Source organism: Geosmithia morbida, assembly GCF_012550715.1.
Source record: "Geosmithia morbida isolate 1262 chromosome Unknown scaffold_9, whole genome shotgun sequence".
Lineage (NCBI taxonomy): Eukaryota > Fungi > Ascomycota > Sordariomycetes > Hypocreales > Bionectriaceae > Geosmithia > Geosmithia morbida.
The window spans coordinates 633025-653053 of NW_023336196.1; the positions used below are offsets into that span (position 1 = coordinate 633025).

General features: G+C 55.3%; 9 protein-coding genes across 9 annotated transcripts; 3 read left to right on the forward strand and 6 right to left on the reverse strand.

Annotated features, from left to right (window-relative positions):
• Window positions 1-96: 96 nt before the first annotated feature.
• On the reverse strand, window positions 97-1370 carry GMORB2_7713 (L-ascorbate metabolism protein UlaG, beta-lactamase superfamily; the record flags this gene model as incomplete). Its single annotated transcript, XM_035469678.1, has 2 exons — window positions 97-1120; window positions 1195-1370. The coding sequence occupies 2 exons, from the start codon at window positions 1368-1370 to the stop codon at window positions 97-99; spliced, it is 1200 nt and encodes a 399-aa protein (XP_035320772.1).
• Window positions 1371-2158: 788 nt separating this feature from the next.
• Window positions 2159-4526, reverse strand: GMORB2_7714 (kinetochore protein NDC80; the record flags this gene model as incomplete). Its single annotated transcript, XM_035469679.1, has 3 exons — window positions 2159-2363; window positions 2418-4363; window positions 4482-4526. 3 exons carry the CDS (start codon window positions 4524-4526, stop codon window positions 2159-2161), a joined length of 2196 nt encoding a protein of 731 aa, XP_035320773.1.
• A 500-nt stretch (window positions 4527-5026) lies between these two features.
• On the forward strand, window positions 5027-6301 carry GMORB2_7715 (peroxin-14; the record flags this gene model as incomplete). The annotated part of the gene is made up of 3 exons (XM_035469680.1): window positions 5027-5059; window positions 5141-5300; window positions 5568-6301. The coding sequence occupies 3 exons, from the start codon at window positions 5027-5029 to the stop codon at window positions 6299-6301; spliced, it is 927 nt and encodes a 308-aa protein (XP_035320774.1).
• A 919-nt stretch (window positions 6302-7220) lies between these two features.
• On the forward strand, window positions 7221-8748 carry GMORB2_7716 (Acetyl esterase/lipase; the record flags this gene model as incomplete). The annotated part of the gene is made up of 2 exons (XM_035469681.1): window positions 7221-7954; window positions 8055-8748. The coding sequence occupies 2 exons, from the start codon at window positions 7221-7223 to the stop codon at window positions 8746-8748; spliced, it is 1428 nt and encodes a 475-aa protein (XP_035320775.1).
• Window positions 8749-9776: 1028 nt separating this feature from the next.
• On the forward strand, window positions 9777-11336 carry GMORB2_7717 (FAD/FMN-containing dehydrogenase; the record flags this gene model as incomplete). Its single annotated transcript, XM_035469682.1, has 1 exon — window positions 9777-11336. One exon carries the CDS (start codon window positions 9777-9779, stop codon window positions 11334-11336), a length of 1560 nt encoding a protein of 519 aa, XP_035320776.1.
• Window positions 11337-12750: 1414 nt separating this feature from the next.
• GMORB2_7718 (solute carrier family 25 (mitochondrial phosphate transporter), member 3) lies at window positions 12751-14003 on the reverse strand (the record flags this gene model as incomplete). Its single annotated transcript, XM_035469683.1, has 3 exons — window positions 12751-12804; window positions 12996-13300; window positions 13628-14003. 3 exons carry the CDS (start codon window positions 14001-14003, stop codon window positions 12751-12753), a joined length of 735 nt encoding a protein of 244 aa, XP_035320777.1.
• Window positions 14004-14079: 76 nt separating this feature from the next.
• Window positions 14080-14835, reverse strand: GMORB2_7719 (to mitochondrial phosphate carrier protein Mir1; the record flags this gene model as incomplete). The annotated part of the gene is made up of 2 exons (XM_035469684.1): window positions 14080-14281; window positions 14606-14835. The coding sequence occupies 2 exons, from the start codon at window positions 14833-14835 to the stop codon at window positions 14080-14082; spliced, it is 432 nt and encodes a 143-aa protein (XP_035320778.1).
• Window positions 14836-17374: 2539 nt separating this feature from the next.
• On the reverse strand, window positions 17375-18054 carry GMORB2_7720 (uncharacterized protein; the record flags this gene model as incomplete). The annotated part of the gene is made up of 2 exons (XM_035469685.1): window positions 17375-17746; window positions 17896-18054. 2 exons carry the CDS (start codon window positions 18052-18054, stop codon window positions 17375-17377), a joined length of 531 nt encoding a protein of 176 aa, XP_035320779.1.
• Window positions 18055-19329: 1275 nt separating this feature from the next.
• On the reverse strand, window positions 19330-19599 carry GMORB2_7721 (DOPA 4,5-dioxygenase; the record flags this gene model as incomplete). The annotated part of the gene is made up of 1 exon (XM_035469686.1): window positions 19330-19599. One exon carries the CDS (start codon window positions 19597-19599, stop codon window positions 19330-19332), a length of 270 nt encoding a protein of 89 aa, XP_035320780.1.
• Window positions 19600-20029: the final 430 nt, after the last annotated feature.

The window sequence follows — 20029 nt, forward strand, 5'->3', positions numbered from 1 at the left end:
CGTCTAAGTCTAAACAATACGGCAGTTTGCGAAGAATACAAAAGAGGTAAGAAGGGGGGGAGGAGATACCACATCAGGGAAGTGAGCCGCCAACTACTACTCCTCGCTCTCATCGGTATCGTCACCACCGGGGAACTCGCGAGCCTCACCGATATCGCAGACGTCAAACACACCCTCCTCAGGGATCTGACGACGCCTCAGGGCCTCCTTGAGAAGCATGGGCGGCTCCAGTACGTGCTCGGAGGTGAGGGTCCATGTGCCCCAGTGGATCGCCATGGCACGACGGCACCTGGTCTCGCGGAAGATCTCGACAGAGCCGAACGGGTCCGTGTGGACCGAGGAGAAGGCGTCGCGGGGATCGTAGGCGCCGATGGGGATGAGGCCCAGATCGAAAGGACCGCGGTGCTCACCGATCTGACGGAACTGCGGGTTCGGGTCGGTGGGGATCGTCGTCTCCCCCTTGACCTTGTATGTGCGAGCGTATCCCGTGTCGCCGGCGAACCAGAGGGAGCGGCCGCTGGAGCGGACAGCCCACGAAGACCAGAGGGTAGCGTCGCGGTCCCAGAGGGTTCGGGCCGACGAGTGCTGCGCGGGGAGACAGGACAGGGTGGCTGTCATGGTGGTGGGCTGGCCAGCGTCGTCCTTGACCGTGACGCTGAGCTCGGCATCCTCCCACCAATCCAGCTCCGTCACCTTGGTGATGCCGTGGGAGTGGAACCACGTCGCCAGGCCGCGGCTGACAAAGTAGTGCGCGTCCGGGTGATAGCGGCGTACCTCGGCAATGGTAGGGTTAGACAGATGGTCATAGTGATTGTGACTGATGAGGACCACGTCCACGATAGGGATGTCCTGGACGCTGCAAGGAGCACGGGTGTACCGCTTCGGTCCCAGGCCAAACGTCGTGGCGATGCGCGGTGCGCACCGCTCTTCGAAGACGGGATCTGTCAGAACCCGCAGCCCAGACGGGAATTCGACGTAGTACGACGCGTGGCCCAGCCACGTCGCACGAATGTTCCCGTTCGTCTGCTGCGAGAAGCGGGACGGTGACCACTTAGGCTCTACTACCGAGATCCCATGGTTCGCAGTGTCGGGATACCTCATCCGGCCCGTGATGTACGGCCTGAAATTCATTTATTTAGCATCGATCCTCTCTTCCATCCTTCCACGTCAGCATAGGAGAGGGGGGAAACATACCAGAGGATGGCGCTAAACACCTGGATGTCGGCAAATGAAGGGTACGGGTTCCTGAAGCCAACCACCTTGCCGCCCTTCTTCACATGATGAGGGTTGGACTCTGCCTCCTTAGGCAAGTTGGTACGGCCCTCGGTCTTCCTGACCTGGGTCGAGTAGTGATGCGACGATGATGACATTTCAAATGATGAAGAAGATGAGCCGGCCGTGGCCGCGGAGGTATCGAGCAGAGGTCGTCGCCCGTCACGAGGAGATGATGCAGTCATGAGGTTTCTCCCAAATTCCGTGGCAGTGGGACGATGATGGTTCTGGCGGGAGGGAAAGGGCAAGGTGCGAATCAAGGAAGGCACCGGAGGGGACAATCTGACCATTGCACTCAAGGAAGGCTCGGATGGGGGACAAGGAAAGGAGAAAGGGAAGCTACTGCATGTGTGTCCAACATATTACGCGGCTCTCACGCGATTCCTGTCAGACGGAGTTAAGGGACTTACTTTTTTTTTTTTTGTTTCCTTATCGAAGTCAGAGCTCAATCCCGCTCCGCTGCTTCCCGTCTTGGCTTTACGCCGGGCCGCAAAAGGTACAGGTCAGTACATCTTAACTCCGTGTCAGATCACGTGCACGACTTGGATGGTTCTGGTTCATCAACGGACATGTTTCTTGTACAGATTATATTGAGCAGACTATCCAGCTGAAATGAATAGGAAGAACAGGAACAGTGCTAATCATCATCAGCTCCCGATAAAATGTGGTATCTGTGGTATCTCATAACTTATATATTTCCCGATTCGCGCATTCATCATCAACGATATGCAACCCCGTGCCGTGTCATGAAGACAATTCCATCCTTTTTCCAAACGCCGTCGCCTAGTACAAGAACCAAACCAATACATACAAGAAAAATAGAAGAGGGGAAAAGAAACAGTACAAGGATGCACATCTCCCGTCTGTGCAGGGGGAAAGACAGACATTACCCGTCGACGTCACCACCAGACCGCGGAGACTGCTCATCCGTGCCGAGCTCGCGCTCCAGCTCGTCCGCCACAAAGCCCTCGTAGTCGTCCAGGTTCTTCTGGACATGAATCTTGAACTTGATGACGTCGTTGAGCATCCGGTCGATCTCGGTGTGGAGTTCTTCTCGCAGGGCGTTAGCCCGGAGAACAAGCTGTTCATACCTGGAAACAATGTTAGTCGTATAGAGTACCGGTCGAGATGGGAAACGGACTTACTCGATCGTCGTGTTAATCTCCCTCTGCTCGAGCAGCTGCACCGACTCGGTCAGGCCCGCTCGCATGCGCGACAACTCCTTCTCCATCTTCTCGATCTGTGTGTCAGACGACATCTTCTGCGCCTGCGTCACCTCCTTCGTCTTCTCGTATTCCTCCTCGGCGGCGCGCACGCGGTGGTTGAGAGCGTCGACCTCACTTCGCTTGTCCTCGATGGCCTCCTTTATGCCATCGAGCAGATCGTGGTCTTTCATCATGTCCTCCATGGCGGCGCTGCGGCGCTCCGAGATCTCCTTGCGCAGCGAGAGGAAGTCGCTCCGGATCTGTCCCCGCAGGTCAAGGTTGAGGATGTGGCCTGGCTGGTATCCGGTCGTGGAGTCCTCGAGCAGGCGGCCTACGGGTGCCGTGCCACCGCTCGTCGAGGCCTTGAAATTGGACGACGTGAAATCCGAGTCGTCGCTGACCATGACCTGGAGCTCGTACTCCCTGCCGCGGGCGTTGGCAGCCGATGGAGGGATCAGAGCGATCTGGTAGGCGAGCGTGTTGTACCGGTCAACAGAGCGCTCGAGCTCCTCAAGCTTGTGGCCAGCCTCGAGCTCCTTGTCGGCCACCTTCTTCTTGACCTCGTCGAGGCGTTGGCTGGCCGACTCGAGGCCCTTTTGCAGACGCTCACGCTCCGAGTTCATGCGGTCGATATCCTGCATGCTGATCCCCTGGGCGTCGACCGACTTTTGCAGCCTACGGCGCTCGTCTTCGGCCTCCCTCAGCTCCTCCTGTAGCTTCTCAAGCTCCTCCTCCAGCACGTGGATACGGTTCTCGTACTTTTCCGACCGCTGCACAGCCAGCGTGTTGTACTCCTCAAACTTGGCCTTGTCCTCCTCCATAATCTTAAAGTGGTTGTCCAGGACGGCCGGGTCGGGCGTCGACTTTTGCAGGTCCTCAATCTCCTTGAGCAGTCGGGCATTCTCGGTCTCGAGCATCTCCAGCTCCGATGTGTACTTGGAGTTGGACTGCTCAAACGCCTCGGCCATGGCGGCCACGTGCGGCGCCAGCACCCGCTCCGCATCATCGTCCCCGGCTGACTCATCCATAGCCAGCCAGTCCCGGTACCCGTTGCTGAGGAAGTCGAATATGATGCGGTCGCCCGTCACGTCGATCCCACTCTCCAGACACGCGTCGTCGTACCGCCCGTTACTGTAGCCCTCGAGCATCTGGCCCAGCTGCATCATCCAGTGCAGCAGGCCGAGAAAGGTGCTCCAGTTCTGTCCACCCACGGCTGCGATCTGGCTCTTGGTGATGCTCCTCTCGAAGGGATATCGCAGCTGCTTCAGGATGGGCGGCACCTCCTGGTCGATGTTCTTCTGGAACCGGTGGCTCGGGTCTATGCGGCGGTACAGCCACTGGAACATGTAGTTGAAGTCCTTTTGTGTCGGCGACTTCATGACGTTCTGCGACAGCATGTGCTTCATCTCCAGCTCAAAGTTGTTTTGCGACATGTAATCCATCAGTTCCTGCCCGATGCGCGCCTGGTACGATCGGTCCCTCAACGGGCGGGGGTCCCGCGGAACGCCTGCCGCCTGCGGTGTCGCCTGAAAGAAGCTCTGGTGGTGGAGTAAGGGCCCGTTGGTCGAGGACTGCCGTGGGCGGTACACACTGCTGCGTCGGTCGGTGTCTTGTGCCGTCCTCGTGGCCGCCACGGGTGTGAAGTTCCCTTTCGGCTGGATGGATAGGCGCTTAGCCACCGAACCCCCCAGGTCGGCCATATTACCTCCGACCGAAGGTCGTGCAAAATGAGGCTGGCTCGGTCGCGACATGGCCAAGGACTGCCTAGATCCTGACATGGACCGCGCATGGCCGCTCGCTAGGTTGCCGCCACCGCTCGAGTTGGTTCGTTTCATGGTCGATCCGGGTTGAGGGAGTGCCGAGTTTGCATTGAGTCCTCCCAGAGTCTACCAGTTCCCCGACTACCGGTCAGTCAGCTGAACAGGGTGACATGTGACCATCCTCTGATCAACATCTGTTTCCGCCCATGCGGCGCGGGGCGGAAGGGAGATCGGTCGCACTTACCTCTCTCGGTCTGCGGACACTCCACAGACCAGTATCCTGCGACATGGTGGTTGATGTCGTGTCTTGTCTCCCTGCGTGTGTATGATCCGTACGCGGTTCTCCAAGGGGGCAGAGAAGAAGAAGAGGGCGATGTAAAGCGTATAATTGCTGTGCGTTGGATTTATCGGCGTCGCATAATTTAATGGAATCTAACGCCCGGGGGGTGGAGGGGCGTATTGAAATGGCGTTGCTGGGACCTAAAAGTAAACAAATGGGTGGTGACGTCTTTGATTGGCTGATTGTGGGTGACTGGGCGCGACGTACTATCTGGTCGCCGATGAATCACGTGATTGTACTCGGTACGTACTCCCAAGAGCCGATTCGAGCGTCATGCGACCGCCGGCTTCCTCTGCCTCGGTGCAGCCAGCCTCCAGCCATCTCCAGTCATCTCCAGCTGGTGCCCGTCATCTTCTCCTCTCCCCGAACCCCCTCCTTCTTCAAACCCATCCCGGGACCCAAGTTCGTGAGGTAGAAGGCGTTTGATAGAAGGCCCTCATACACACATCATGGCAATCCGCGAGGATCTTGTCGCCTCCGCGGTAAGTCAAACCACCTGCCTGGATAAGCTCATATGAAACCCGAAACTAACTGCGATACGACAGACGCAATGTCAGTGACAGGCCGAGTTGGCAAACGATCAACCTGATCTCGCGAAACTAACACATGCCGCAGTTCTCCAGGACCCCAGCGTCGCGTCATCATCGGTCGAGAATCGCATCTCCTTTCTCCGATCTAAGAACCTGACCCAGGAGGAGATCGACGCCGCCATGTCGCGGACAGGTGCCGGCCCTCCCCCGGCCCCGGCTAACTATCAGGCGTCCCCCCAGCCTTCTGGCTCCCCGGTACCGTATTACCAGTCCTACCCTCAGAGCGCATGGCAGCAGCCGCCTCCTCCGCCTCCGACAAGGGACTGGAGGGACTGGTTCATCATGGCTACCGTCGTCAGCGGCGTGAGCTATGGTCTTTATTCTCTGGGCAAGGTAATCACATCTTTTCCCTCGCGGCACGCCGCCGAATGAATATCTGACCGTCAGAAACTGACGTGAGCCGACCAGCGTTACGTTATGCCCCTCGTGGCCCCCCCGACCCCCGAGAAGCTAGAGCAGGACAAGAAGTCGATCGAGGAGCAGTTTGACCGCGCATTTGCGCTGGTGGAGCAACTTTCCAAAGACACCGAGGAACTCAAGAAGGCCGAGCAGCAGCGCACCGAGCGTCTGGACGGTGCTATATCCGAGCTGGAGACGGTCATGGCAGACCTCAAGACGGCCAACCGCCGCCGCGAGGACGACGCCCAGCGCGTGCGCGACGAGATTCAGGCCCTCAAGGACTCGATTCCCAGGGCCATGAACAACCAGAAGGAGCTGACCGACAGCCGCCTGCGCGAGATCAACGGTGAACTCGGCAGCCTCAAGACCCTCGTCTCGCAACGCATGTCCACCCCCACTTCTGCCAACCCTCTCCGCCCCGCCAGCGGACACTCGACTACGTCGTCGCAGGCCGCCACCAACGGCAACAACAACAACAACAGCAGCAGCAGCACCAGCAGCAGCACCAGTGCCGAGACGGCCGCCGCGACCCCCACTGCTACAACTCCAACGGTCGAGACGGCTCCCAAGCCTGTCGGGCGCACCTTTGGAAGCACAACGAATGGTGGCAGCACGCCCGTAAAGGCGTCTATCCCGGCGTGGCAGATGGCCTTCTCTAACAAGAATGACGGCGCCGCCACTGGTCCGTCGACTACGGCTACGGTCGAGGACGAGACCCCCGCTACGGCTTCGTAGGGGAGTGGTGTGCGGAATATGCAGGACGAAGATGGTTACGTGATGATATGGCGGTGGTTGGTATGTATCTTCTCATGTATTACATATATCTTAGGGGCTGCCAGTGAGTATAGTACTAGTAGTGTGCATGGCGTTGTTCCTTTGGGTGCTATTCCTTGGCAAACAATATGAGAGCTCTCAAAAGGCACCCTTTTTTTAATTCTCTTCTCCTTGTATCCTTTCGATTACACACTTGCGTGCCGGGTTCTGATAGCATGCATCGCTAGTCTATCATGGCGATGTAATCGTGTGTCGATACCAGGTCTGGCAAGATACCAGTGACATATCGCATGCACTCAGTGGGACATTTGTCTGCAGATCAACCATGTACGTTCTTCGCCCTGACCCGTACTCTCAGGCCTAGTCTTTCTTACCAAACGGGATAGACCCCCCCCCCCCCCCCCCCCCCGAGCACTCCATACACACGGAGCATGAACACAAGTATGCCGTAGCCGATGGCATGGGGCCCACCGGTCTACAAAGACGCCAAGGTTTGTGCCGAGGCTGCGGAGTTCCGGCATATCATATTCCAGTACGCAACTCCTCGTACTATTGAACATAGATATACCGTCGTGCTGTGTCTTTTTCCCCATCAGTTATAGTGCACCTCTTATTACTACTTGGATGCGCATACGCCACCGACTGCATCCCAGAACTCCGGCCTTGTCGAGTCGCCAGGCTCACATGGCAAACTTCGATCCTGAACGGTTGAAACGAACAAGCATACAAAGATCGTTCCTGCCATCTCGTTCAAGCGCTCAACGAATACCGCAGCTACCGCACTTTGTTCTTTGATTGTTTTCTTCTTTCCCTCCTTCCTCATCTGAGGGACTCATCTCTAGCATAGGCCCGTCAAATCAAGTGAACGGCACAAGCAAGAATGGACGGCGGAGGTCTCAAGAAGCTCATGATAGTTCTGCAAAAGCTGCCGCTCATGCTGCGCGTGACGGTGATGCACCTCCTCGGCCTGTCAGAGCAGTCCCGGCACCTCGATCTGCGCAGCAACCTGACTGTTTCGGTTTTGCGGTCATTTATAGAGCCTCCGGCCGGGGGACGATCTCTAGAGGCAACGCAGAGGATGACCCTCAAGGATCCCGGCGTCAAGGGCAAGATGTGGGTTAGCACGTACACTGCACCGGCACCCCCAGAGACGAGCGTCCGCGACGTTGTTGTCAAGATGATCTGCGACATGGCTTCCGCGGGCTCTACGGAGCAGCAGCCGGCCTTCACCGTCCCGGATATCCGTCCCGTCGAGGCCGAGTGGACGGGACACAGGGCCGGAGCGGCTAAGGATGAACTCCCCCCCGCGGGCATGGCGCCTGAGAAGGTCTATGACGAGATGATGAAGGAATGCACGCAGCCTACGACGGTGATGTACCTCCACGGCGGGGCTTACTACCTCCTCGATCCGTCGACGCATCGCCGGGTCAACATGGGATTGGCGAGACGCACGGGTGGGCGGTCATATTCGGTGCGGTATCGTCTGGCGCCGCAAAAACTGTTCCCGGCGGCCCTCTTGGACGCTTTTGTCTCGTACCTCACGCTGCTGTACCCGCCGCCGGAGGCGTACCATGACCCCGTCAAGCCAGAACACATTGTCTTGGCTGGTGACAGGTAAGTGCTCTTCCGGTCTTCACCTTGTGCCCTCCATTTCGTGTTCCATTGTATACTCGTCAGGTTGCTGTGCGGAACAATTGGCTGACTAGAGCGACAGTGCCGGCGGAGGCCTGTGTTTCGCTCTCCTCCAGCTCCTCCTCGAGCTTCAGCGCAGCAGCACCCCGGTGATATGGTACGGCGAATCGCGCAGCGTGCCGCTCCCCGCCGCGCTCGCCAGCAACTCCCCATGGCTAGACATCACGCACAGCTCCCCCCGTTGGCAGGGCGAAGACCCAGCGCCCTACGACTATCTCGGCAAGCCGGCCGTCTGGGCCAAGGGCAAGATCATCCCGTCCCCCATCTGGCCCGCCAACCCGCCGCGCGAGTACATCTACGCCGAGGACGGGCTGGGGTTGCACCCGCTCGTGTCGCCCATCATGGCACCCAGCTGGAAAGGAGCCCCTCCCGTGTACATTTGCACGGGGTGGGAGATGATCGGTTACGAGGACCGGTGCGCAGCGTCCAGGCTTGACGAGGACGGTGTGCCGGTCGTGTATGAGGAGTACGAAGCTATGCCGCACTGCTTTGCCATGGTACTCCCCGGGGCGGCCGTGTCGGAGCGATGCATCGATAGCTGGGCCGGGTTCATCGCCAAGGCTGTGGAGGAGCCGGGATCGATCATGTCAAAGGGTATCGTGATCAAGGCGCCCTCACTGGATGAGGTGGCCCTTGAGTTGGAGGATCTCAAGGAGCCTAAGGATGACGAGATTTGGCGGCGGGCGTCGTCTAAGTCGACTACCTCGAGGCTATGATATCGTGTTTTGCGTATCGCAGTGCTTGCGCAAGAGGTTGGGTCGAGGTTATAGAGCAAGGGTGCGTGCATCAGTACCGTTAGCCACACGGTAGATGAGACATTTGAATGCCATGGCGAGCTAAAAATACGGACCCGGTTACTTGTCAGCCTTTATCAAGCAGTGTACAGATTAGTTGATTGGTGTTATGCAATAGATCGAGAGAAGCAAGGCCAGCTCCCCCCCCGCAGGGCTGACAGAGGCAAAATCAGAGACCAAATCTAACACTTGGTGATTCAATACATGTACGTACTTGCGATACATGTAGACACGTTGTGTATAGGAGTGCGAAATGTTTGCTAGCCCGTACAGTCACCGTCCGCGGCAGTCCAAGTGGTGTTATGTAAGCCAACTAAACAGTTAAAAGTACTTTGGATAAAGATCAAGATACAGAAGAAACGTTTTGAAAGGATTCACAACCAGATCTGCACTCGAAGAAATGCCACACGAGCGTATAGGGTAGCGATTTTTGAAGGTGTTAATGCATGTGTGTTGGCGGCTGAGCAATTGAGCCAATAATATTACTGCAAAGCTACAGGTACTTTAAACGTCAAGGCAACAGCACTGACAGCATGTGACATCAGAGCAATCGTGACGAGAAGCTCTGCCGTGCTCTCAATGAGGCGATTGGCCCTTTATTTTTTTTACCCTGTCTCTTCTTTCAAATCTTTCGTCTTCCCCCTTAGGAGTGTCCTCATCACTGATGATAAATTGACACATTGAAGGGGCAGTGAATTGCGGCATCGTGGCAGGAAACGAGCCAGTGAAGGTTGATGGAAAGGGAAGGGGCCAACCACTTTTTGGGCCCCACTTACCACTTCTCAAGCTCTTGGGAGCTGAGCTCTCTGAACCCTCGATCCTTTCTCTCTCACTGACCTCATTGCATCCACGCACTCTCTCTCCTCTCCCCCATCTCCCCTCACTTCCCCACCGCCCACGCTGTTTGTATACAGGGAAACCCTCGCGCAGCGCAGTGAAGAGCCGTCAGAATGGAGCGTCACAGGCAGGCTGTGTCTAAGATATCGACCGCCGTGCGCGGCTATTTCGAGCGCTCTGAGCCGTACCGCATCTTCCACGGATCGACCAACAGCACCAGGCCTCGCCCTAAGCCTGGCCAGCCCTCGGTGAACTTTGTCGACATCAGCGCCCTCAACAATGTCCTCTCGGTTGACCGCGTCGCGCGTACGGCCCTCGTCGAGCCCAACGTCCCCATGGACAAGCTGGTCGAGCAGACCCTGCCACACGGCCTCGTGCCCCCTGTCGTCATGGAGTTTCCCGGTATCACTGCCGGGGGCGGATACGCGGGAACTGCAGGCGAGAGCAGCTCTTTCCGCCACGGCTTCTTTGACGACACCATCCGCAGCGTCGAGATGGTCCTCGGCAACGGCGAGGTGGTGCGTGCCTCGCGCGAGGAGCGGGCCGACCTCTTCAAGGGCGCTGCCGGCGCCGTCGGAACCCTGGGCACCACGACGCTCATCGAGCTGAACCTCATCAAGGCCAAGCGCTACGTCCACACCAGGTACCACCGTGTCAACTCGGTCTCGGAGGCTGTGGCTCGCCTCAAGAAGGAGACGGCCGACCCGGCCAACGACTACGTCGACGGCATTCTCTACTCGCCCGACCACGGCGTCATCATCACCGGCAGTCTGACTGATGAGAAGCCCGCTTCGGCCGCTGTTCAGACTTTCAGCGGTGCTTGGGACCCTTGGTTCTTCATGCACGTCCAGGAGCGCACTGCCGCTTCTGCCACGCCCGCCACGTCCTCGGATTATGTTCCCCTCGGCGAGTATCTCTTCCGATACGACCGCGGTGGCTTCTGGGTCGGCGCGGCCGCCTTCAAGTACTTTGGATTCGTTCCCTTTACCCGCTTCTTCCGCTGGTTCCTCGACGACTTCCTGCATACCCGCATGCTGTACCGCGCCCTCCACGGCAGCGGCGAGTCGGCCCGCTTCGTCGTCCAGGACCTGGCCATGCCGTACTCGAGCGCCGAGCCGTTTGTCGAGTACACGACGGAAAAGTTCGACATCTGGCCTCTGTGGCTGTGCCCCCTGAAGCAGGCACCCGAGCCCACCTTCCACCCCCACACGGGAGAGGTGCAGGAGGTTGACGGCCAGTCCAGGCCGGCCGACATGCTCAACATTGGCCTGTGGGGCTGGGGTCCGTCGGATCCTGACGCCTTTGTGGCCAAGAACCGCGCTCTCGAGGACAAGCTCGCCGAGCTCAACGGCATGAAGTGGCTGTACGCGCACACATACTACACGGGCGAGGAATTCTGGGCCCAGTACGGCTCGTCGTGGTACGAGGACCTGCGCAAGAGGTACCATGCCACCACGCTGCCCACAGTATACGACAAGGTGCGCGTCGACGTCGACAGGCGGCGTCGCGAGCTGCTGGACTGGCGCCAGAGGGTCAAGAGTTACGCCCCACTGGGTGGTCTGTACGGTATCTGGAAGAGTATTCTGAGCCGTGACTACTGGCTGCACCGCAACGCGCAGTGGAAGTGGAAGGGAGAGGAAGCCGAGAACAAGCGCCAGATAAAGCAGGACTAGATGGCGTCGTAGCCTGTCGGTGTTGCTGACCTGCTGATCGTCGAACCACAAGTAAGACTGTTGCATCGTGGAGCTGGGAGGGGGGCAGAGTTTTTTTAAAAAAAAAGGAGGGACCGAGTCGTGTATGAATATGCCTGAGCGCCACATCTTGCGCGTGTGATTTTCCTATTTGTTCTTGTAGAGTTATCAACAGATGAATGCCGTGTCGATATTGATGTGCTATTCCCAACCCTCACGTTTTACGTTTTATCGCCAGAATGATGTTTCCCCTCCCCCCCCCCCCTCTGGCGGCCCTGCCGGGGACTGACCTCGCTACGCTCGAAGACTTGAATTCTGTGGTAAAAGTATCTAAAGTACATTGCAAGATTCCAAGTGATCTATCCAAGTGGACATATTCCTTCCCATTCGGCAGGACATTGTGAAAGAAGGTCCCCCCCCCCCAAATCGATGAGGACGTCATCCTAGAGTAGTACTCCACTCGATCATGTCGGTGTACTCAGATCCGTAATAGGTGTTGAGCCGTTGATATGAAGAAGAGAAAAAAAAAGAAAAGGGATCAGGTCACGATCTAGCGTCAGAAACTTGGATGGTCAAGTCAGGTATTCATGATTTGAAATTGTCGTACGGGTAGTAGAGTCCCGTAACAGTGGTAGATGGGGTAGAATGGGAAGAAATAATACTTGGTGTCATTCTGAGAAAGCTCTCTCTGTGTAAGAATACTTGCACTCACAGAATTGATGTAAAATGCAATACAGATTACAGATTACAGATTACATACATGAATGTTACCCCGTTCCAATCAGGCACCAACTTTGCCACCAATTGCGTGGAATTTTTTTTTTTTTGCATGGTGACCCTTTCTAATCAAGTGGCAGGATTGACACCCCCCCCCCCCTCCCCTCCTTCTTCTTTTCATTCTGCCCCACACGATTTTCAGGAACAAGATTACATAATAATACTCGGCTATCGTTATGAGCGAAATCCAGTCACTAGGTCAGTCACATGTATTATTACTTAACGAGCAGTTCATTTCTCTCAAAAAAAGGTCATCTACAAAAAAAAAGAACATTTGTTACATTCTAGTTTCAGTCTTTGCAGATCCAGTGCAACATAATCCTGAGTTCTAGATCAAATATTCTATCCTCTCCCTCTCCCTCTCCCCATCGAGTCCATCTGAACAAACAGCTGCTAGGTACCGACGAATACCCGCCTTCCCTGTCCGCGGGGACAGAGAGAGAGGTCTATGTGTATATCAAAAACGAATGAGGCTAAAAAAAAAAGGTAAACTCTAATTTCTACGAGTACAAAAGAAAGAGAGACAGAAAAAAAAGAAAAGAGATGGAGAAAATGAAGGGAAAGAAAGATAAGAAAGGAGGGAAAATAGTACAGAAAGAATCTCGAGATATACACTCACTTATTTGGCGGGGGCGGCCTTTTTCAGATCAACACCATCGGGAACGTCAAAGAGCTGATTTGGGATAACAAGGTTAGCAAAGATGTCAATCTGAGCAAGAGGGCAGAGGGAGGAGGGACGAGGGAAAGCAGGGAGAGAGACGAGAGGGAATAGACAGAAAGAGGGGGAGAAAAAAAAGGAAAACGGAGAAGAGAAGAGAAGAAGACGAAAAAGAAGGAGAAAAGATAGGGTCGGAATGAACAAACCTTCTTGACATCACCATAGATGCCAAACTGCACGGCCGTCATACCACCAACCATGATGGCCCTAGCCTGCATACCCGCAAACGCACCCTTGACGCCCAGCCTGGTGCCGATGCGGATCAGACGACGGCCCGTGCTCTCCCCCTCGCGTGCCTTATCCTTGTTGACCTGGCTGAGCAGCGTGTCGGCCGGCTGAGAGACGACGGCGGCGGCCAGACCGGCGACCAGACCTGAGCCCAGATTGACGGCCGTGGCACCCGCGGACGAGAGTGACTCCTTGTCCACGAGGGTGTATGCCGTCTGTATTGCTTTTTCGTAGACGAGGAATGTTGCCATCGTGTAAGGTATTCTGGAATTTTCAGGGTCAGCCATGTACAAGGTGAATCTTTCTCTTTTCTTTTCTTTTCTCTTCTCCTCTCTCTTCTTTTCTTTTTTCTTTTTCTTTTTTCTTTTTTTTTCTGGAAAGAGGTGTGAAGAAGAGAAGAGAAGAGAAGAGAAAAGGATAGAGCGGTTAAAGCGGAGTGGAGAAAAAAAAGAGACAGAAAGGGAAAGAACCTACTGCTTCAATAGAATCGGACTCAATCCGGAATACAACCCCTTGAGACCCTCCTCCCTGGCAATCCTGGAGAGAGCACCTGCGAAGCTGGGCGCGTACGAAGGCTGCGACACCAGACGGATGCGCACCGACTCGAACGGACAGAGGGCGAGGTCGCCCAGGAATTCGGCGGCGGCCGAAGAGGCGAGGTAGACGGCGTTCCGGTTGTTGGCGGCCGTCTCGTATCCCAGGGCGTCGACGGCGCGGGCCTTGAAGAATTCGTAGCCTCCGAACTTGAAGGCGCCCTGTAGGCAGTATCCCGTGACAGTGGGGCCGAGGCCGGTCAGCAGGGCTCCAGCGCCCTCGGTCTTGGCGATGTAAGAGCCGCTCTTGACGAGGTTGCTGCTGTACTTGGAGGGGTCGAGTTGGATCCTGGTCTTGACACTGTATAATGGCCATGATTCATCCAGAGGCATGTTTGTCAGACTTCAGGACTACAAAGGATAACAGCAAGTCACACGAGAAAGAGTTACTGGTCAAGTTGGGTCAAGCTTACACATCGACTGGCGTCAGGATGGCATGGGTAAAGGAGCAGCAGAAGGCGCCGGCAAGGGCATATCTGGCGTAGGTAGAGGCGTCCAGGCCTCGGGTGGTGGATACGATCTTGCTAGGTGCTGCTGACGTTTCCGTTGCGGATGCAGATGCAGCTGCGGTCTTGACAGATTTCGATGAAGCTTCGGCGGCCATGTAGATACTATAAAGGGGGAAGAACAGAAGAAGAATAAGATGGTAAGCTTCAGTTACAAATCGGAATAATCGGATTTGAGATGGGTTTGGGAGGGGGGAGGAGTGGATGGAGGATAAGGAAAGGGTAGAGGGATGTGACGTTTGTGTGTGTGTGTGTGTATCAGAGTGCACCACCAGGAAGAGAAAGAGAAAAGTGGGAAAATTAGTGTTGAATTTTTTTTCTGTTGATATGCTGAATCGAGAGAGAAGAAGCAGATGAAGACGAAGATGACAAGATGATTGATGATGAGGAAAGAAAACAAAAGAAACAAAAGAAAAGAGCTACCACCACCTTCTCGAGTTTGAGGCCTTGAGCTCATTAAACTTGTCCGAAAAGGCCTTGCGCTCCTCGTTGGCCAGACTGTGCCCCACCGCATCCAGAACCTTCAAGTGCTCCCTCTTGAGCTCTTCGAAACCGGCGTCCAGCTCCTTGTGCCAGGGGTAGAGGACGAAGACTTGGAAGCCGAGCGCTGAGCTGGCGACCATGAAGTTGGTGAGGGAGATGGCGCGAGTGACGATCATGATGGCGGCTTCGCTCTGCCGTGTATGGTTTGTGTGGTGTGTGTGTGTGTCGTCGTGACAGAGTTGTACCTGTATAACTCGTAGAGTGTTGCGGTGCGTGCGGGTCAAACGGACGCAGGTCGGTAAGTGGGTCAGAGACGGCCCTTGTGAAGGAAGTAGAAAGAAGCCCGCGACGGTCGCGTGTTGGAAATCCGGGGGAGGGTCAGGATTTGTAATGGCAGGGAAGAAAGTGGCGTTCCTTTATGAGTTGAGAGCCGAGTCTGCTTTCTTTGCTTTGCTTTGCTTTGCTTTGGTCTGCTGTTCAAAGGCACAGAGAGAGGGGGAAGATTGGATGGGTGGGTGGAGGAGGAAGAGAGAGAGAGATGAGGTTGATGAGAAGAAGAGAAGAACAAAGAAGGAAGAAAAAAAAAGTTTAGAGTGCGAAGCAAGCCAAATTAAAGGTCGCGTGAGAAGAAAAGAGAGAGAGAGGGAGAGAAAGAGAGAGAGGTAGAGGGTACGTACACATTTCTGTTCACCATCTTCTGTCGTCATGAACCTCGTATGGGAAACAACATGCACCAAAGGTAGAAAAGTATCAAGAATTGGCCCAGACCAACAAGAGGAGACCGAGAGGGATCCAAAAGGCTAGGGAAAGTTGCCCGTTGCGGTCCTTAGAGTAATTGCTCCGTGAGGGAAAGAGCATGGGGGGGGTTTGGTTTGCGCTACCGGGCGGAAGGTGCGATGGGGTCCATTGACCTCGAGGACCCGTCACACGCGCTAAGCCCTGAACCAGGGTCACTTTCGCTTGCAGGCTGAGGCGACTGGAGTAATAATAGGCCTGCCTGCCTACAGGCTACAGGCTATAAGCCAATACAGGGCTCCACGGGTTATGCTAGTACGGATACCTTCCGTACACACATGTACGGGTATGGAACCTGAGCCCTGACACCCTGACAAAGACAGCTGGAGCCAGCTGCAGCCGAAACTCTCGGGTTCCATGTCGACGTGAGTCAAGCTCCACTATTCATCATATCCACCTCTAAAACCAATCATCCTCCTCCTTTAACATACACACTCCGCTAGTTGCCACTTTGGGACCTACCCAACCCGAAAAATCAGACCACTCCAACTGGATACGTATAAACCTCTCGGCCATTGTCCGGGGGGGGGGGGGGGGGAGGCCTGCTGGCCGGGTAGAGTCTGGTATAATATTGGAGCGAAAGAGCGAGAGAGGGAAGGAAGGACAGATAGACCCATTTCTTATTATGTTTCCTTCCTTGTGATGCACTGATTATTCTTCCGATTTCTTTCCCTCTCTCTGACATTCTTGCCACTCTCGGCTATTAACCGTCTCTCTTTCTCCGGTTCCGCTGCTGCCGCCCACTTCGACGGCATCTTTTATTAATCCCGACTCATTCCATTCCCATAATACATTACAGGTACTCATACTATAACCCCTTTCTCATACATGTGATACCAATTAAGAATACTTCTGAGGACTATCAAGTAATACTGCAAACTATATGTATTATGTATCGCATCCCCGACCAACGTAACGTCTCAAGACATGGAGTCAACATGACGGCTTCCCATAATGATTAATCGACCCCGTGGATCCTCTTTTTCTTCTCTTTCCTTTTCCCTCTCCCCCGTCCTTCCCTCCCTCTCTCTCTTCTCCTCTCTCTCTCTCTTCTCTTCTCTTCTCTGCCAATACTGATACTAGTATAGTACTACGAGATCATCCATGCATGATTCTCAACCCCCCCTCCCTCTACCATGTCGCGCCGAACGTGTCGTCATCAAAGTTACATGACATGTCAATCTCATCCAGCAAAGCTCTGTACTTCACCGCATGATGCTGTCGCCGTTGGACTCGTCGACCTCGACCTCAACCTCACATCCCTGGCCATCGAGTCTGAGTCCATGTAGAGATGGGCTAGCTCATGGAGGAGTTGGAATGGTCTGACCGCCCGTCCTCGCGACGGCGAAACTATCCCTATGTCTTCTTTCTCTCCTTGACCTTGACCTACCGCCATCATCAGACTGTCTAGCCTCGCCAGGTCCGCCACTTGAACCCTCTCGTAGATGGAACCAAAGGCGACCATGTACGGCACAAACGGCGTATAGTGTACGCTCCTTTGTCCCTTTTTTTTTTTTTTGTCTGCCACACCATCGAATATTTTCTTCTTTTGCTCTCCCTTCCCTCCTCCTCCCCTCTCCCTCTTCGCCTTGCAACATACCAGTTTAACTGTCGGTGTACAATGATGGGTTCGCTCGTGAGACTGTTCAGATACTCGATGCTCTCCCGATAAGCGTCTAGCGCAGCGCATGAACTTGCATGTACCTGCGGGGAGACCCTCTGCCAAGCTTGCGTCGTTCTGGGCGGCACCGCCCATAACAAGAGTGTCATGACGGTAGAGCAGACGGCTCGTTCTGCACCCACGTATGCCCTATGCATGACGTCGGCCGCAGTAGACAATGCCTAGGGCTCTGTCAGTCCCGGTTCTAGTGTGTGTTATTCGTGACAAGAAGAGAAGAAGAAAAACTCAACCTCGTGTGTTCAAGTTCCTGGCCAACAAATTCCAGCTGCGTCACCAGAATCCCAGCCGACTCCCTGCGACACGCCTCTTCCACCTTCAATTTGTCGCCGCCTGAAAAGCTCCGCGTACATCCGGACCTGGACCTCGGCCACGCGCAGCCAACGGCGCTCCACGGCCGTCGGCGGGGCGCAACGTCGTGATTCCCTACCACGGGGGCCCTTCCCAGCCGCAGACTGAGCGCCCTGTCCATCCTGTATACGGTGTAGAAGAGGCGCGTCTTGGCCAGCCTGGCGGGCTCGTCGTCCCCCGTCGCCGCACCAGCGTAGGATGCCGTCCGGTGGTAACCCTGTGTCTGGACGTGGTTTGCCGCCGCCGAGTTGAGTGTCCAGCATCTGTCATATCGATGGCGTGAAGGGTTCGCAACAAAACGCGTGTCTGGCGTGAGCCTCAAGTTCTTCACCTCTCACAGAGAGAGAGAGAGAGAGTGTGTGTGTGTGTGTGTGTGTTGGAAAGGGGGGGGGTGTGCAGTGTAAGTGATCACTTCAAACGTCAGGCATGCCACCGTCTCCATACTGGCGGCGAGTAGAAACGGTAGTCTCTGGAGGATACTCCCCAGGTAACGGGCGGCTTGCAGGCCGTACCTGAGGAAGTCGGACTGTCCCGCCACGACGGCGTAACGAGGAGTATCAGGGAGAGGCATGCACTCGTCTCCTCACTGGTGCTGCCGGCTACACGTGAGTCGTGACCATCTGACAATAAGTACCTAATCGAAAGAGTACGATAGGTATATTGGCCATACACAGCGGCGATACAGTTCTCCATCATCTACTCGAGACGGATACCCCTCCCCGGATCGTCACCCCCGTCCGGTCTCTGCCGACGAAGTCACGCGGCTGGCTTCCTTAGACGTCACAGCCGTGCTTCTCGGTCTGGCTGACCAGGAGGGTTGTGACTGATGTTGTTTTGGAACAGACCTCAGGAGCAGGTGCCTGCTCGGACAAGACAGGCTGGACACGTGGTCGCGTCAACGACACCGATCCCATAGCCGACTGGACTGGTTCGAGGGGACCGACATCACCTGGATGGTAAGGCAGACTGATATATCCGTTCTGCAGATGAGTCTCTACTATGGCGTTACATCCTACCACATCCCCCCCCCCAAACTCGCGTGTACGTCTCTTCTCCAAACCCAATGTCTCCCTGTCATGCCATCTCATCCCGCTAACCTCCGTCAGACGGCTGCGGATCCGGTCTATTCAACCGGATCCAGATATCACAGCAGCTCCAGCACGCCATACGAAACCTTCATCTCGTGACGGAGCCGTGTACAGATTCCCTGATGACAAGGGGTACGAGTACACACATGGTTCTCACACTTTTCTGACCTTCAGGGAAAAAAAACCCCAACAGGGCTGGTCTGCCATCCTGGATACGTATCCGATCTGGAAAGCCTGTACACCACGCTGATCGGGTGCGTCACGCGCGAAGAACCCCGGACCACCCCGGGCGGCGGCCAACGGTGCAGGCGTGGCCCGGCGTCGAGATGGCGGGGGAGAATCTGCGATTTCCGACCGAGTTGGTCGAGGTTGGGTGGAATTTCGAGTGAGTGACAAGGACGGAGATTGATGTCTCTTCCGAGAAAGAGAAGATACAAGATCCAAAAAAAAATTACAGTAACTAACAAGTCCGTAAAAAGTTCACGCATGACAGCTACAGAGGGGAGACGTATCGGGTGGGGACCGATGATGGACAAGGCCAAGTTCCTAGATGGACTGGGAGACGAGGTTGACCTGGTGGTCTATGAGGCCCCGAGTGGGAAAGGACATGGCTCAGGTGTACAGCAAGCTCAAGGTTGGGAACGGAACCGAGTAGACACTCCCAAGGCTGAGGATAACAGCAATAGTACCCCATACGCCATACGAGCGCATGCGAAAGCACATACATCCATACATGTCACATGCACACACCCATGCCCCTACGCAGCCGTATGTCTGACATCCCCCGCATGGGCGGTCTGCTCGGCGACAATGGTCCTCTGAAAGAGCGAGACGTCGAGCGGCACCCTCTCCCCCATCCAGATGGCCCTCTCGGTATGATCCTTGAGATCGTTGACGGCCTGGCTCTCCCCGGGCTGGTACGTGTTGGGGTGCACCAGGACGGACAGATTGCCCCTCCACACGGCGAGCCAGGGGATGAATGCGCCGAACTGCTCTGGCGTGAAGACGTTGACCTCGAACATGGCCATCGGATGGGGACCTACGGGACGATCCCATAAGCGGTATACTCTCAATTCGGGAACTGTCGAATGTTAGAGAGGTTCAGAGGTAGGTATAATTTATATACACAAACACACATACACACACACGCGCACACACACGGAGAGAGGAAGAGACAGAGACAGAGAGAGAGAGAGAGAGAGAGAGAGAGAGAGAGAGAGAGGAAGAGAGAGAGAGAGAGAGACTTACACTCTCGTCTGATTCTCTGCCACAGTGCCCATGCAAAATTGACCTGAGATTCGTTGGTCTGCATATAGTAGACATGTATGTCACTGTTGCTTGTTAGCGAGATGGTTGATACTGGTATGCATGTACATGGTAATAATACACCGGTAGGAAGATACACGAGATGGATTATTGCGGATATGAGATGACATGTCGGGGACGGAAAAAGAAGGG